The 16,261-nt window shown below is 47.8% G+C and overlaps 1 protein-coding gene across 1 annotated transcript; it reads left to right on the forward strand.

The window, feature by feature from the left end:
* The first annotated feature begins 6,204 nt into the window (after positions 1 to 6,204).
* Positions 6,205 to 16,261, forward strand: LOC107283549 (cytochrome b5). Its single transcript, XM_015811477.1, has 5 exons — positions 6,205 to 6,374; positions 9,029 to 9,157; positions 9,943 to 9,969; positions 14,988 to 15,013; positions 15,650 to 16,261. Exons 1-5 carry the CDS (start codon positions 6,228 to 6,230, stop codon positions 15,738 to 15,740), a joined length of 420 nt encoding a protein of 139 aa, XP_015666963.1. The 5' UTR covers positions 6,205 to 6,227; the 3' UTR covers positions 15,741 to 16,261.

A 16,261-nucleotide genomic window follows, 5' to 3' on the forward strand; every position in this document is an offset into this window, starting at 1 on the left:
TCCCGCTGACGTGACGTCACCCGCGCGCCGGAAATCAAGCCTCCTTCCGCGCGCCTCCCGCCACCGGACCACATCTCCCAAGGGGCCGCGAGGCGGCGCCCTCTGGGACGCAAGCGCAGTGAGCGGCTGAGCCCCCAAGGGCGCCTGGGCAGCCGGGACGCTGGGTGGGGGGGGGACGGGACGGCGGCAGGTTGCTTTTTCCCTTGAACGCCCAGGAGGAGCAGTCCGGCCTTTCACGCCAGACAGGCTGCATCCTCGAGAGGGCATCCGAGAGCTGCTGGCAGGCAGCCTTGGCGGGGCACAGCGGCCGGTCCCTCTCTGGGCCTGGCAATAGGGGGTGGGCAGGCGTTGCTTTCCCTGTTCGCCTCGCCCGGAGGCAGGAGCAGAATTATGGCCCTTCTGGCTGCCCAGAAGGGCGGGGGGCGTTCAGAGGGTCCTCCGTGCAGGCAGGCTGGAGAGATTCCTCTCTGCCCCCTCCAAAGCTGGGAAAGCAGGCGATTCTCACGATTGTGACCAATAGATGGCCAACAGCAGAGGGACAAGCACCAAAAGCAAAAGGAAAGTGTTAAAATGGTTCTTCCAAGTGGCAAGGGGCTCAGGGGAAAGCTGGGCACCTGATGCCGTTGCACGGGGCCCTGCTGGTTGACCACATGGGGTGCTATGCCAGGGTCCCTTTCAGCCCTATGTCCAAAGGTAGCAGTGCCCCTGCCAGGACTGCCATTTGGTATTTATATCTTCCTCTATATCATATTTGGTGGCAGAATATGCCCAGGGAAAGAGGATAGGATGCCCCAGATTAATGGGCAGGGCTTTGGGGCTCACTGGGAGAGGAAGCAATCCTCTGAAATCAGATGTGCCACAGGAATCATCCTGTGGCCTCGGGGTGCAGGCAAGTGTGTTGAAATGAATTGGTGGTGCTCTCTGTGTTCTAAAAAGAGGTACTGGAGAGAATTCCCAAAGTGAAGGCCTCAGGTTTCCTTGGGTCAACCTCTGGTGAGCCAGATGGCCTGCAGCTCATCTGTGGCCCACATCACAGAACTGCCTGCAGCAGGGACCCCTTCTTCCTGGACTATACAGTGGGGGGGGGGAGAGGCTCTGAGTAGAAGCAGATCCCTCTGAAGGAGGACAGACAGCCCTGGTTTTTGTTCTTTGTACTGGACAGGTAACTGCAGAGTCATTTGGGAGTGGGGGGCCTGAACAGCCATGCCCTACATAGCTACAACTCTGGCCACAGCACGGGGAACTTTTGTGGTGCACTAATAAAAACATTTTCTGTTCTTCCTGCCTACATGCAGCCATTGGGGAAACATCTCTTCGGAGCAAGAGACTCTATGTTCCCCTTCCCCTGAGGGGATGTTCTGCAGTTGGAGCACAAGTCATATCCATGTCATAAAACTAGTTTCACAAACCTGTTCCTGTGCCCAAGATGAACTAGTTGTGTTTGTGAGGGATTTCACCATTTTAAAATGGAAACAGAATGCTGCCAATACTTTTTCAATTTAACTGTATTAAAACTGTATTCAAATACTTTTTCAATTAAGTCATGGGATGGGGGGGAAGCTAATTGATGCTTCTGATGGTTTCTCCTTTGGCAGCAGATTCTTTTTGCAGATAGGAAAGATTGCACAGATGAAGGGGCAGTTTTCTTTAATATTATACAGTCTTGGGGATATTGATAGTATCAGGATGTGGGGATAACTACTTTAAGCAAGTAGAATAACATATAACAACACACCCTTCCCCCAGAAAGCTTGCCCATCTTATTCTGATCTGATGTATACCATGTATGGCCTTTCTCTTTAAATCACTTTTAGACTTCAAGACCAGGTTTAATCTGCTTTTCTTCCTCTCCCTCCTTCCCATTCTCTGGAAATGCTTATTTTGGTGGCCAAAGGCTAAGAGGGGCAGGATGTGGTCCATCCCATCCAAATTCAGCATTCCACTTGGGTCCTGCTTCCCGATTCACACTTTCCTCCCTGGCCACACATTCTGCTGCTATCCTGGCCTGTCCCTGCCAACACTCTTAACAGGACTGACTTCAGGCCTAGCTCCCAGTCGACCTCTGGATCCTCCGTGGGATGCCCAGCCCTTGTTTATCCTGCATTTGTCTGGTGAGGGGCTGAATGGTCACTGTAGTGTAAGCTTAGTTTCCCCTGTCTTCTTCCCTATTTCAGGCTGGGCACAACAAAATTTCGGAAGGATCTCCAAGGACTTCAGATTGCCTTCCTAAAACTCTACCTCTCATGCTAGGCATTCTTCCCTCTTGTTAGCTCTTCTTTGCAGACCAGGTGAAGAAGCAGATATGCTGGGGATTCTCCATAGAATACTACAGTCCAATAATTAGTAGATAATTGAAAATCACATTTTTAAACTGTATTAAAACTTCAAGATATTAAACTGAAGCAGGACAGTTATGGGGCAAGCCCCTATCAGATATCTGTTCCTCCATTGTTTACACTTTCAGCAGAACCAACTTAATGCTGGGCAGGGTCTTTGGTTCTCCTGCACGCACCCCCTTTCACCACTAGCACCACCTTTGTACCCAGTAGCTATTCAAGGAAAGGGAGTTAATTCCTTCAGTGTCTCCTGGGCATTACAGAAACTCCCTTCTCAGTCACTCACTGCAGAAGGAGGAGGAGGAAATGCCAGGAAGCCCTTCGGAGAGCAAGTGGAAAATTAAGGGAAAGTGAGCAAAGGCACTTTCATGCCATTTAGGAAAAAGGATAGCATTTAAAAAGAGGAGGTTGGTTTTTCACCTTTCATCCTACAAGTACCATACGCTGAGTTTACATTGTGGGGATTATCACAGGTAGCTCAACTTTGGTCAAAGTTAATACTTCCACTAAATATATGTAGCTTATGAATAATTTTTAACTGGATGATAAATTGTTTATGACAGTTTTAACAGAGAACAATGTATTTTAAAGGGAACAATGTAGAAAAGATGCTGTATGATTTTATGATCACAATGATAAATTTAAGTATTTCTCTTATGTTTGAGAAAAATGTTCTCCATGTTATAATACGAAGACCTCACTGCCATTGATGCAGCCTCCCTTCCTATTTCCCTCCCTCCTCTGTATCCGAGTTGCCATTCATACTTCCCTCAAAGGAGATGAGGGATACATCACATCAAAAGATAAATGAAAATAATATATGTATGTTAAAGTATGCAGGTGGTTCTTATTAAAGTTCTATCCATCCTACCAGAGTAGGGACATCTGTGAGTAGATGACCGCTTGTCTCCTGCCAAGTGTGCTGTCCAGAGGAAGCTAACTGGAAGCTCAGCAACACCAAGATCTTGGTGTACATGACTAGGCCCTTCAGAAGTGGATTGTTCTCAGGACTCAACAGTGCAAGGTGTTCTGACCCCACCAGGGAGCACTGGTTCCAAGCTCTCACTCTGTGTGTGTGAATTAATATTAAGAGAGAGATTAAATATGTGTGTGAAGACATATAAATAGACAAATAGTGGAATTGTCTGAACTTGCTTCCCAACTTCAAGTAGAGAGTTTTCCTGTTGGTCCTGGGCAAGCAATGCCTAAAGAACATGGCTTGTTCTCCAAGAAGCAAAGGCCCATGTCCACTCTGTTCATCAGCCTCCAAGGATCTCTTGGCATGCCTTGAAAGAGAAGAGAGGTGGGGAGTCACCAGGCTGATGTTTCCTCATCCACAGTCCCCCATGGTGTCATTAGTGGGAATGTCTCTGCTTTCTGTGTGCCAAAAACAACAAGGACCAGGAAGAAGCAAATTATGCTTCTTGTTTGGCTTTTTGTCTTGACTGCCTGATTTATGAGCCTCAGTGCAGTGATTAGAGATGAAAGAAAACATTCCAGGAGAAAGATCTGCACATTACAGCAGTCTCATGTGCCTGGCCTTCTGCACGTTACTGTAAAAGTGAGAGGGAAGCCACACACTCACACACACAAAAACCCAGAAAAATTACAAGCCCCCCTCGCTCCCACTGCCATCAGCAAATGCAGAAATGCCACAGCTAGGCCTTGTCTGGGCACTAACTTGGCTGGAGCATGAGAGCCAAAGGCAGCACTGCAACCAGCTCAAGAAGCAAGCAACATGTCTCCAGGCATTGCAGAAATAACAACTGACACAATATACTTGTCGGAGGAGCCCTACAGCATTAGGGTAGCCTGTGAACCTTAGCCATGCTTTTCATGCTCCTTCCTGTTATGGGCCATGGTTCTTGGTGACTACATGCTCTGGTCCATGCAGTTTTCTGGATAACATTTTGGGAAGGGGGCTGCCAGTACTCTTTTTCAGGATTTCTAATGCAAGAGTCTAGGCTGAAAAGAGGGATCAGATCAGTCCCTAAGGGAGGACTAGAATTCAGGTCTTGCTGTGCCTAGTCCAGCACCTTTGACCACAACACTGAATACTAACTGGCTCTTACTGTGCTTACTTTCCAGTAAATCTCACCACAGATGAATGTGTTAATTATTTTGGCCAGATACCACCAGCCACAGTTCTTTGCTATAAGGTCATTAATTGGACTTAGTAGCTGAAATGCAATGGCAGATCATAGTTCATTGTAACAGAGGGTGTTGGTAAAACCTGTCGTATAGGAAAAAGACCCCCTGCCCACCCTTTTTTGCACCCTTGCTCTAAGAGATCCTCTTCTGAAATGCTGCTCTGGAGTCCAGAAACCATCGCAGATGTCATGGAGGGAGGGAAGTGGGGAACAAAGCTGTATTCACACTCAACTGAAATACATATCCGAAGGGTTTATGAATCGAACCATTGAATGAAGGACACATAGATACTTGTAAAGCAAATCTATCACTTTGTTTGAAAGTCAGATGAGGAAATAAATTACTCTGATTCTTCCAAATTCCATCCATGTATAATGAGCTTTCCAGAAGCTCAAGGTAACGCTTGTGTCACCTTTAAACAAACGAAGGGAGTGACCAATTTACCCTACCTACATTTTTTGTTTTTATTACCTCAGATAAGATGGAGCCACCACGCAGATAGGTCTGCATTGTGATTGTGTATCTCTGGCCTATCATTATCTCCACCCCATTCCAACTCTCTGTAACTTGATGGTAAATAAATGAAGAAGCTGCTGGGCTAGCCTCCAGCTCATGTGGCCAAACTTGCTTGACTGGAAAATAAAGAGAAGTGCACATTTCCTGTGAAAATGACGGCTTTCCACACAGGCTGTCCCCCACCCGAAAATATTTCCCGTGACTGACAAAACAAAGAACAGGAAGACAAGACTGTCCCTGGGGAATAATCAGACCCTATTTTACAGTTTAATATATTGCATGGTTTATATACTTTTCATATATGAGCCCGCTGGGCCTGCTTTCTTTCCTATCCATCGTGCTCAACAAAGAGCGGCCATGTGCAGAACGTTGAGAGCAAGGCTTTTAGATCACCAGTACATTTTCAGAAGTAAGGATCATTTGGCAGGCTAATTCATATTCCCTGGTGCCCAACTGGAGAGCCAGTTTGATGTAGTGGTGAAATTGCTGGCCTAGAAACCGGGAGACTTTTGAGTTCTAGACTTCCCTTGATCATGAAAGTGGCCAGTCACTCTCTTAGCTCACTTCGTTGCACCGGGTGGTGCAGGAGATTGAGGTATGTTCACCACCTTCAATTATATATTTTAAAAGACAGGATAAAAAGTAATTTAGATATTTATTAATTTACATAGCTCCCCAATCTCAGTGAAGGCAACCCTGGGCAGCGGCCAATATATATATATTATAAACATAATATGCTCTCCCAAAAGCGTGGCAGGTTACAGAGAAAGCTCGTGACCGCCAGAATTAAGATATTTGGAAGCGGGAGGGTCAATTCGCTGTCCCCGTTTCCTGAACGGTGAGCCGGGAAACGGTTTTCGCCAAGGCAGCTCTCCGGGCTCGAGCGCCCGCATGCATCAGGCGGAGGTCCGCCAGGGCGCGCGGAGGGTCGGGCTCCGTGACCTCCGGGTCTCCCCTCGGTGCTTGCCCGCTCGCTTGCCGCAGGAGGGACGCGCCAGAGGGGCCCAACTCAGCTTGGCTCGCTCCGGACTCGGCCGCGCCGCGTCAGGGATGCCGCCCAAGATGCCGCTTCGGATCGGCGGCCATCCAGCAATGTCACTTCCTTCCGGATGGCTCCGCGCCTGATTGGCTGCCTCGCGGCGCGCGCGCGGCTGCTATTGACCGAGCGAGGGGAAGGGCCGGCGGCGGCCCGCAGGGCCGAGACCGGTGAGGCGGGAATCACGGATGGAGACGGCCGAAGAGCGCAGCGGCGCGAGGCCGGAGGCCGGCCCGTTTTTCACCTTGGCCGAGGTGGCGAAGCGCAGCACCGACCGGGAGGCCTGGCTGGTCATCCACGATCGCGTCTATGACGTTACCCGCTTCCTCGACGAGGTGGGCGCGAGGGCGGCCGGAGGCAAACGAGGCCGCGTCCCTCGCCGGAGAGGCTGCCGCTGCCCTGGGCCCCATCGGGGTGGCTGGCTCGGGGCCCGTCGCCCCCCCGGCTCTTGGGACGCGCCGCTCAGCGGAAGGGCCTCCGGCGCCGCCTTCTTGGAGCGGGCAGGCCGGGAGAGCCGTTTCCTCGCCCCGCCCCCCCCGAGCGGTCTGGCTTGCTGAACGGCCCTTCTCCAAGGCAGATGCAAGCCAGGCCTTTGGGAGGTTGTGGGGGGGATTTGTTATATTTAAACGCATATTGTTGCATCGCAGCAAATTCTGTATAGCGGTTCAAGGTTCAACACTGGGAAGGAAGGAGAGCAGTAGAACCGAAATCCTAAATGACACAAGAGCTCCTTGTTTTATTTCTTTTTTTATAGGAATATCTTCAACTGTCTTCTTGCTTGAATATATTACAGGCATGAAAACAACTAATCACAAGGTGAAACTATAATAAAATTATCATAACAGTCCACAGATTGCTCAAATGGTAGAGCCACCTAATCGGCATGACTGTACTTAAAATCATCATCTTCACTTCCTCTTTTACTGCTTTATGTGTTGAGGGGGTGTATTTAAAATATCTTAGCAAATAAATAGTTTAAATAGTGCTGAGGATAACATAAGGTCGCTGCCAGCCAGCTCTCGGTCAAGAGGGCATCATAGTTGTCCTCAGGAAGGGTACCCAGGAAGAGCTCAGCGGCCTGTGACCCAAAGTGAGAATTTAAAATATTTGCAGGGCAGAGAAGGGAGAGGCTAACTTCCTCTTGTAGTCCTCTGGGTGCTGGCTCTAGAGCCTTCGCCACTCCTAAATGGTTGTAAGACCCCGGAGCCAAGAGGGCAGAACTAAATGGGAAATTAGAAGTTCTGGAAGTTAGGAAGCAAAGCTAAATGGGCACATGTTTCCCACCTCTCAGAATGCTACTGGAACGTTATTATGCTGCCCGAAATACCCCTTAGCTCTTGATTAATCCAATTTCTCAATCTTTTTGTACATCCAATTATGCCTCTTGTTGAGCTGGATTATTTAAGGCATTGGGAACAACAGCCTGTAAGGAGTACCAGGAATAGAAGTCCTTGTGACATCCTAGCCTCCTCCAGTGAACTGGAAGTTAACTTAAGAAACTTAAGGTCAACTTATATTGTGAACTGCCCAGAGTTTGGTGGCACCAAAATTGAATCATGTAAATGAATAAATTAGCCCGAGAGCTTGTCAGGCTCATATCTAATCTGAGCTATGCAGAGAAGTCTGTTGAATGTCTTGGAATAAGCACCCTTCACTTTAGAGGCCACAGAAGCAAAGGGAAGAAGGGAACTCAATTGCTAAGGGTACAAATGGAGCCCTTATTGTCTGTTGTCCATGTCTCCGTACTTCCCCCTATGTCCACATTGCTTTCTGTATTTCTCTGGGTAAAAATGTGAAATTTGCCACAAGGGGAAACTAATGACGTCAATCAGAGATTATTCCCTTAACCTCTGCTCCCCACCTCACCCTTGGAGGAGTTTTACCCTGGGAGTAAAATCCACCGCAGGGTTCTTTGCAGTGTGCTGTGGGTGTGTCTGGGCATGTTTTGCCCACTTTGCACTCACTGACCCGACAAACTGTCTGGCTCCTGTGCTGCTGTCAGCTGATGGCATCTGCTCCCTGGGGGCGGGGGAGGGGGAAGCAGGAAGTCAAACATCAGTTGGAAAGATCATATAAGTAGCCTTCTCAGCACGCTGGGCCATTTTTCCTGCTGCCCTGCCATTATCCACCTCTGTGGGCAGCAGGTCAGCCAGAGGGAGGCCATTCCTGCCATCTTCCTGAGGGAACCAGCTAGGATTAATTCTGGGCATTGAGCCAGCAGAAGAGAAGACCTTCCTTTGAATGCCTTGCTTGGTGGTACACAGCAGGCAGCCTGACAACCTGCTTGCCAAAGCTCCTGCCTGCATCCAGCACCTTAGGAGCATAAAGAATCTTGAGCAGCTAAGACTCAAGCAGAATAAAGAGCTGCTGTCACCCTCAAAATATTAGGGACAAGAATAGGCCAAAGAAGTCTTGCAAATTTTCTGAAATAGAGAAGTGTGTTCAACATACGAGCATTAATTTGTCCAGAGATAAGAAAAACAAACTCCTTCCTGAGTAACTAGAACAGCATGGGAAGGTATGTCAGTGTGGCTGAATTGCAGCTCCCACAATCCTTTGTTCTGGCCATATTTTTGTGGACAGATGGGTTTTAAATTTAGATGCTTGGAGGAGACCACACGGTCTATATTTGCAATATTGACAGTATCAATTTAGGTGCTTGGTTGATGCAGGCTGGGTTTCCTTAAGCTAGTTCCCATAAAAGACATGACGTACATGTTAATTTACCTCAAGAGAGTTTCTGTGGAATTCAAAGGGCTTGTTTCTGAATAGACCTCAATAGGGTTGCATTAATAGAATGCAGGCCTTTAAAAGTCTGCTAGGAAATAGGTACTGTTGCTTCCATTTAATGGATTTTACTTTATGGTAAAGTGAAAAGTAAATTTCTCCTCAGTGAGAAAAATCTTGAATGCTTGCAGTTTCCTATACCGTAAGATAGAGTGGTCATTCCCTGTTTGCTCCTCTTTCTCAGACTTTCTGTTTTTTTTAGCATCCAGGTGGAGATAAGGTTCTGCTTGAACAAGCTGGTAGAGATGCCACAGAGAGCTTTGAAGATGTTGGCCATTCCATGGATGCTAAAGAAATGCTCAAGCAGTATCTCATAGGAGAGATTCATCCGGTAACGTTTAATTCATAAAATAAATTTGGGGTCCTTGTGATATTTGTGTTGAAAGGTTTTCTCCCTGGGGAGCAGCTCCTTTTCTGAGTCCCCGTGCCTCAGTGGCCCGGGAGTCCTTCTTCCTTTGCTTGGCTTATCTGAGGTTTCCTGTTTAGCAGGCCAGGCCTTCTCCCCAGAGTCTCTCCCTTGAGTTACGAGCAGGTTATTCAAGTGAAGTCAGGCTTAGCAAGGAGAGATGGATGGTCTCACTCGCCGGATTTGATGTCTTACCCACATCTCTCCAGAGGGATCCTGAAATAAATGGCTAAGCTGACGTGGATCAATCGAAATGGATATAAAAATGAAGGGAAGATGCCTTTGGTCGTTTCCTTTATCAAAAGACATTTCATTTTCTGGGTGGTATTTTTCCTTCAGGGCAGCAAAGGCCTTAACAGTGGTTATCACCATAGATGAAAGGGGAGCAGTGATTTCAATTCAGTGTATTTTTTTAGATTTTCTATGCAGAATTGATGCTTCCAAGTATATATAGGTAGATTTATTCTATTCAGACTTAATATTGCATTCATTTCTTGTATTTTACTTTTAAAGTCATTCAGTTCTACCCAGAAGAATATTATTAGTTGCCACCAGGCTCCCTGCTGACCCACCTATCAGCAGCCCGTACCCCTCTTCAGGGTCTTTGGTGGTTACCAGGGAAGTCAGTCATTCCTTCAGAGGAGGCAGAGGAGACGGTATTTCTCAGATGTGTAACAAGAGTCTCTCCCTTCTTTCCCCTTTTTCAACAGGATGATCGCAAACCTGATGCTTCCAAGGTAAGGCCAATTCTGGTAATATATTTTCCTTTTTATTCTAGCAAGGAAGCCTCCTTCAGTACTAAATTTAAATTTACCGACAAAGAATTAAAGGGAGACATCAAAGAATTAAAGATAGCATCTTTGTTGGTAAATTTAAATTTTACACAGAAATAGTTGGTTGCAGAAGCGACTGCCTGTGAAGACTCTTAGATTGGGGCTGAAAGGCAAAAGCAGAAGCAGTATGCTCCGTCCCATATTTGGGTAGACCAGGATACTCTGATAGACCTGTCTCACAGGAAAACACTCATCCTTCAGTACCTAAAAAGATGCTGTAAGAACAGAAACATGTTTTCAGCTGAGTGAGTTGTTTTATGCAGCAGAGGTGAGAAGCTGCCCTGGGGAGGGGGGGAAACTGCCCTTGTACAGCTGGCCAGAATGCAGTGGCTTTGTCTCCAGCAGCACAGATCCTCCTGAGCACAAGGCTACTGATTCATGAGTTGTCAGCCACTCCTCTTTTTTGCAGCCAGCATCTTTCTACCCTGCAAGGGATGCCACTTGTCAGTCTTCCACCTTGAAAGGAAAACTGTTTGGGTACTTGGGGACCTGCTTTGACTGGACCTGTGTCCAGAGGCAGCAGAGTTCTGACTGCCAGCTCTTGGGGGCCTCCAAGAGAAAAGGACTTTATCTTTTTGTCCTTTGTGGGCCTCCTGAGGGGATAGACAAATCCTTGGCTGAATAGGAGAAAATCCTCTGGGGCAGAGATCATTGGGTAAGGCACTTGGCATTTGCTGGAGGAGCCGGGACTTCCTGCTTCATCTTGACTGCTCTGTCTTGCAGCAGAGAAGGCCTTGTGGCGTACTCCGGTACAGTCATTGCGCTGCAGGGTAGCCCTCTTGCTGGAGGTAGCTGAGGGGCCTCTTCCCTTTGGGTAGAGTGCTGTGTGGTGAGCAGAGTGCAGCTCTTTGCAGCAAGGGAATAAAAGCTTTCTGCAGCTTAGCTTGCAGCCCAGTTTGTAATTGTCCTATTTTGCCTCTCCCTCCCTGTCTTGTGTCAACAAAAGCTTGGGATGAGCATGATGTCCCAGCTTATAGCTCACTGAACTTGTGCTGAGAGAGTCATCAAACTTTCAGATGCCATGGGTGGCCTTGATTTCTCCCAAGGGGCCTGAGGTGAGGCCAGAGCTGAAAACAACCTTGTACAAGAGCCCCTCCCCAGGAGTGATATTGGAGGCTGTAAACCTTTCTGTGGGCCTTTCTGTAGCTTATGATTCTGGGGGAGAACAGAGGCTTGGTGGCATTGCTCCTGCAAGGATAAAGTCTCCCAGGCTGGAAGTTTAATGGGAAGAGAGGCACTGGGGTAAATATGCCTGCCTCATTCTGACTTGGCGGCTTAAGTGGTGCCAGAAGGTTTGCAGGGTTTTCCCGCTTCTCTACCTGCTTTTTCAGAGGCACAGGAGGGGTTTACCTGTGGGGAGACCCTGGGCTGTGCAGGGAAACACAGCACTATAATACCTGCCTCTGAGAAAAGGCTCCCAGGCCCTGTCAAAACCCTGCTGTGGGCTCTGCTCACTCCCTCAAATCAGGTCTGCTGCATTCAGGTGGCTGGAGAATGAACTGACCCGTTGGTTGTCTTTCTTTTTCCTCTTCTGCAAGGCTGTCCAGCTGCCCCTTTTCACAACTCTCACTTGTGACAACCTTTTTGGTAACAGCCAGCAATTTCCCTAAACAAATCCTGTCTTCACTTTGGGATCCAGGTAGCAGCCATTCTGGATTCTTTGGAGACTCTTCTCAGCCCAGGAAACCCCCTCTGAAGCCTATCCTTTGTGTGTGTTTTGTTTTCTTCTTTTGCCAGGCCTAATCGAAGGGCTGCTCTTGCGTTTTCCCTTCCTTCCTCCCTGCTTGCTCCCTTTCTGCGTGTTCAGCTAATGCCTGTTGAGTTTCAGGAACCAGTGACATTTACCAGCAGGGCCAGTTATATGATTCAGAGGTGCCGAATCCTGTCTTGGGCTTTTTGAGAAATGCTTTAGCTGAAACCAGGGAAAAAGTCCTGAGATTGGTCCTCCTGGACAGGAACATGAAGAGGTTGAGATCCAGATAGATGCTTGCATCTGCCAGTCCTATGGAGGGGGCTTATGGTATGATGAGGCAGCTTTAATTGGAAAAGGGGAGGCCAGAATTGCTTTAAAGGTTACCTTTGACATGACTGTAGCTGGCCAATCTTTTGGAGATCTCTTAGATGGGATCTGGTTGGAATTGAGGCTAACTTTGGGTTGATGGCCAGCTGGTTATGAGGTGGCCATATCCTGTCACGGGAAGCAAGGCATGGTAGCGATTCTGCTTTCTTTCCACCTGTCCTTCTGGACTAGCAACAAGGAATGGAACTGAAAGACAACATACTTCCAGTTCTGCCATTGATGTTTCTTCCCAGTAACACCTCCCAGGGAAATGTGGGGACAAGTCCTTTCTTCTGGGAGCAAGGCGGGAATCTCAGCTTGGCTTCAGCCATTTCCTGAAGCTGCTGCCTTTCCAGGTGACCCGCCTTCACAAGGGGATTGCCCATACGGCCAGCCTCTGAATGGCAGCCCTTCCCACCTTTTGCTTGGAAGCCAGTTCTCTCCTCCAGCTGGTGCAGAGATCTCCTTGAACATCCTGCCACATCTCTTGGACATTGTCGGCTCCACTCTTGAACTGCCCTCGCAGTTTTCCTATCTGAAAACTACAGCATACATCTTCCTGTTGCTGTGTCTTTGCTTCGTTGCCTCTGGGGAAGATGGCAGAGATGGCTGGGAAGTTGGAAGGGCTGCCTGCAGAGTGCTCTGAAGTGGCTTTTCTCACCTTCTGAAAATGTTGGGTCCCACAAGCGCTGCGTCAGGCCCAGGCTCTCTAGGGGAGCTGCCTTCCAGTTTGGGGAAAACCTGGGCCCAGAAAGTGTGTCCAAAGCAATGCCTATGACTGCAAAGTGCCAAACCTCAAAGCAACCTGGTGTGCCAGGCCCAGGGGATAAAGGCAGGAGATCAAGGAAACAATGGCTGTGTTTGCACAACTTGCTTAAATTGGTTACCTAATTGGCTTGTTTTCTGACTGCACCATATATGGAGTCATAAAGTACAGACTTAGGCTTGGTTTGCAGCACACGGTAAAGCTCAGACTATAAAGGAGTTGGAGTGCTTTCTGCTCCAGTTTTGAGCAGCAGGATGCTTTTGTTGTGAAAACTGTTATCAAACCAATTTTGATACAAACCTAGGTTTTTCACGAAGGCTTCTACGTTTACACTCTCTCTCCCCTCCTGTTCACGTCCATTATCTGTGATGAATAGCAGCCCAAAAATGTGTCTCTGACTTAATGGTCTTACTGCTCTTGCACTGGGATTATCTGTTGACGCAGAGAGTTTCTGTTTGTTCGGCTGGGGCCTTTTTGGCCAGTCATGTCGGAAGGTCTCCTGCGCCTCCCTTTCTGAAGCCAGGGAGCCTCCGCCCCATCCGGCCATTCTGCTCCGATCAGCCTCTCCTCCTTCCCAAGGCCACGGCTTGGATTTCAGGACTGGCTCTTCTCTGGAACCGTCTCCTCTTTTCATGGGGCCTCATCTCCTGCTCCCACTCTTCCTACCCACCCGATAGTTTTTCCTAAAATGAAAGGCTGTTGACTCACAAGGCGAACGCAGACTGTTGCTCCTTCCTTTGTTCTTTTTCCCTAGCATTTATGGAGGTGGGGGTGAGCAGAGTGACACGTCCTGATCCAAGCCACATAGCTTTTCAGAAAAACAGCAATTATTTGGGCTGAAAAGGAAAGGAGTTTTGTCTGAGCTGCCATTCTCCCATCCTGGGGTTTGCGTTGAAGGTCTCTCATGCTGTAACACCTCCCAAAAATAAATTCTTCCTAAAGGCTCTTTTGTGTTCCTTTGAAAAAACTGCCTGTTTTTGATTGGCACAGCCCCACTTCTACAGCTAAAAAGGTCCCTTTTATTTTTCTGCAAATAACTGAAACGTGATTCACTGTATCATCTACACACAGGACAAACTGGAAACATTTCTTCTCCACTTACGTCCACAGCAAATAAAGTCATGAGCTGTAGACTGCTGTAGATACTAACAATTGATACAATTCTTGCATTGAGAAACGATGTCTTGGGTCCTGCCTGCCCCTCCAACTTCTTCCCCATCCCTATCCTGGGATATCCTTTGCATCATTCTGCTGTCCATCAAAGTGGAGGAGAGCGGCTTCTCTCGCCATCTGCTTGCAATGGCCTGGCAAGGACGGCAGCAGTACAGGTGGTTAGCTTCCTGTTTGGGTAACTTGCCTTCTGGCCAGACAGACAGCATCTGATGTCTTTGTGCAAAGAGAAGATCCTCCCGTAAACTCCTTGGAGCTGGTAGGACAAACAGGGCTGTGAGCCAAAGAAAAGGTTAAAGTCGTGCTAAATGGAGTCCCATTAGGGAGTTCGATGTAACCTTAGTTTTTCTTCACATCTGGCTGAAGGATTTTGCCTGGGAACAGTCGGGCTGTTCTGGGCAGGCCTTCTCCGAAGGCGCTGTGTCTAAACCTTTCCAGGCGGGCCAGTAAGGGACTCATTAAACAGGTTACAGCATTGTCCCTTGCAGCGTCTCTTTGTTGCTCAGGCCACACCTTTCTTCAGTCCTCTGTGGACGAGGCATGTTAATCCCCTTGGTCTCAGATTCTGAACATGGTCAAGCTCTTAGAACCAGGCTGATGCTGAATGCAAGGTTGCTCCTAGGAGAAGATGGGTGGGGGAGCACAGTTGCACAGACCCCAGCCAGCAAAGTGGAAGGAAAGAACAGGATGGGCATCTGGTTCTTATGATGGGCTGGGAAATGTTGATGTTCTCCTTTAGAAAGGCCTCCTTTGCCTGTTGGGGAGAATGGTGGGACATGGTGATCTACAGAATAAATGGGGAGGTGGACCAGGGGAGGGAAACTAGGACACTTCCTTCTCCCCAGTATGTGAGAAAGATGGGAAGAGTTATCTGGCTCTCTGAGCAATTATCAGCTTAACACAAGGATGTGCCTTTTATCTCCCCAGGTTCCAAGCCCATTCCATGAGTCAAGGTACAGTATTCTGACAATATTGTAAATCAAAGAAATGCACTCCCTTTGGCTTTAAAAGCAGCCTCTGGAAATGTGTGTCCTCCTGTCTCAATTGGAAGACTTACAGGCATTGTGTAGCTAGTGAAATCTTCCTCCCTGGTGGTGGCAAAGAGAAGAATCTTACAGTTGGCACTTACATTAGACCCTTACAATAAGTGTAATGCAAGTGTAAACATGTTTTACATTTCTCTGATAACTTTATCCTTAGCAATCTTTAACTGGTGGCCATCATAATACTGTGCCATGAAATGGGAAATTCTGTAGCGAGTGTCAGTGTCAGTAACATGTGGCCACATCGATTGGCTGAACCGTGCAGAAGAGACCATGTTGCCTCAGAATATATTTGTGCTAAGAAACAGAGAGTTCCAGAAATACAGCAGTTGCAACTGTGAAGGGGAACAGAAGTGCTGGGCTGGAGATGTCAGCCTTCTTGCTTATGATAATTATGCACAAGATGTTCCTGTATGCAGGGGCCGTGGGGGGCACTTTACCTCCAACATTCCATCTTGCATGTAATAGTCAGAAGTTCTGAAAGCAGGAATCATCTTTCCATTCATGGAAATGTGGCTCACCTTTTCTTTATTGTTTGTTCCTCAGCATCTGGACGGTCTGGCTGATCCCTATTCTGGGAGCCTTGGTTCTGGGCTTGATGTATCGTTACTACATAACGGATGGGAAATCCTCCTGACCTGAGTCTGCAGAGTTATCTGCACCCACGTCACTCCATTGACAGCTATAGATGTTTTCTAACTTCTGATGGCTTCCAGATGTCTTTCACTTCTATCCATCAGTTTAGTGCCTCTGCTACCTGCAAAGCCAACCAAGGATCTAGGAAAACCACCATCTTTGCTGTAAACTCCAGGAACTGTCATTCCACTGTGATGTGCTTTTTCAGGCATCGGCTACAAGTCATTTTTATTTAACTGGTTCTGATGTTGTAGAGTGGCAGTCTTCACCTTTGCCAGCTTATCCTATCAAGCACTGTTAGCAGCTGGTAGGCAGCCACGTTCCCTGCAAAAAATTATCCCACCAGCATCTGCCAATAGGACTTGCTTGGGAGGATTTTCTGTAGGCTTCTCTTGTACTTGGATTTCCAACTGTTAATTCACTGTATTTTTAATTATGTTTTGGTTTACATACTGGTAGTCCTGTTTCATTGTATGCCTTCTGAATTGGCCTGTTCTGTAATAAAAGTTTCTCTAGACCAGC

Source organism: Protobothrops mucrosquamatus, unplaced genomic scaffold, assembly GCF_001527695.2.
Source record: "Protobothrops mucrosquamatus isolate PMUCROS unplaced genomic scaffold, P.Mucros_1.0 scaffold41, whole genome shotgun sequence".
Lineage (NCBI taxonomy): Eukaryota > Metazoa > Chordata > Lepidosauria > Squamata > Viperidae > Protobothrops > Protobothrops mucrosquamatus.

Coding starts and splice junctions, on each gene's coding strand:
- LOC107283549 (XM_015811477.1), top strand. CDS start 6,228: ATGGAGACGGCCGAAGAGCGCAGCGGCGCGAGGCCGGAGGCCGGCCCG. Junction 6,375..9,028: donor TTACCCGCTTCCTCGACGAG/GTGGGCGCGAGG, acceptor TGTTTTTTTTAG/CATCCAGGTGGAGATAAGGT. Junction 15,014..15,649: donor AGCCCATTCCATGAGTCAAG/GTACAGTATTCT, acceptor TTTGTTCCTCAG/CATCTGGACGGTCTGGCTGA.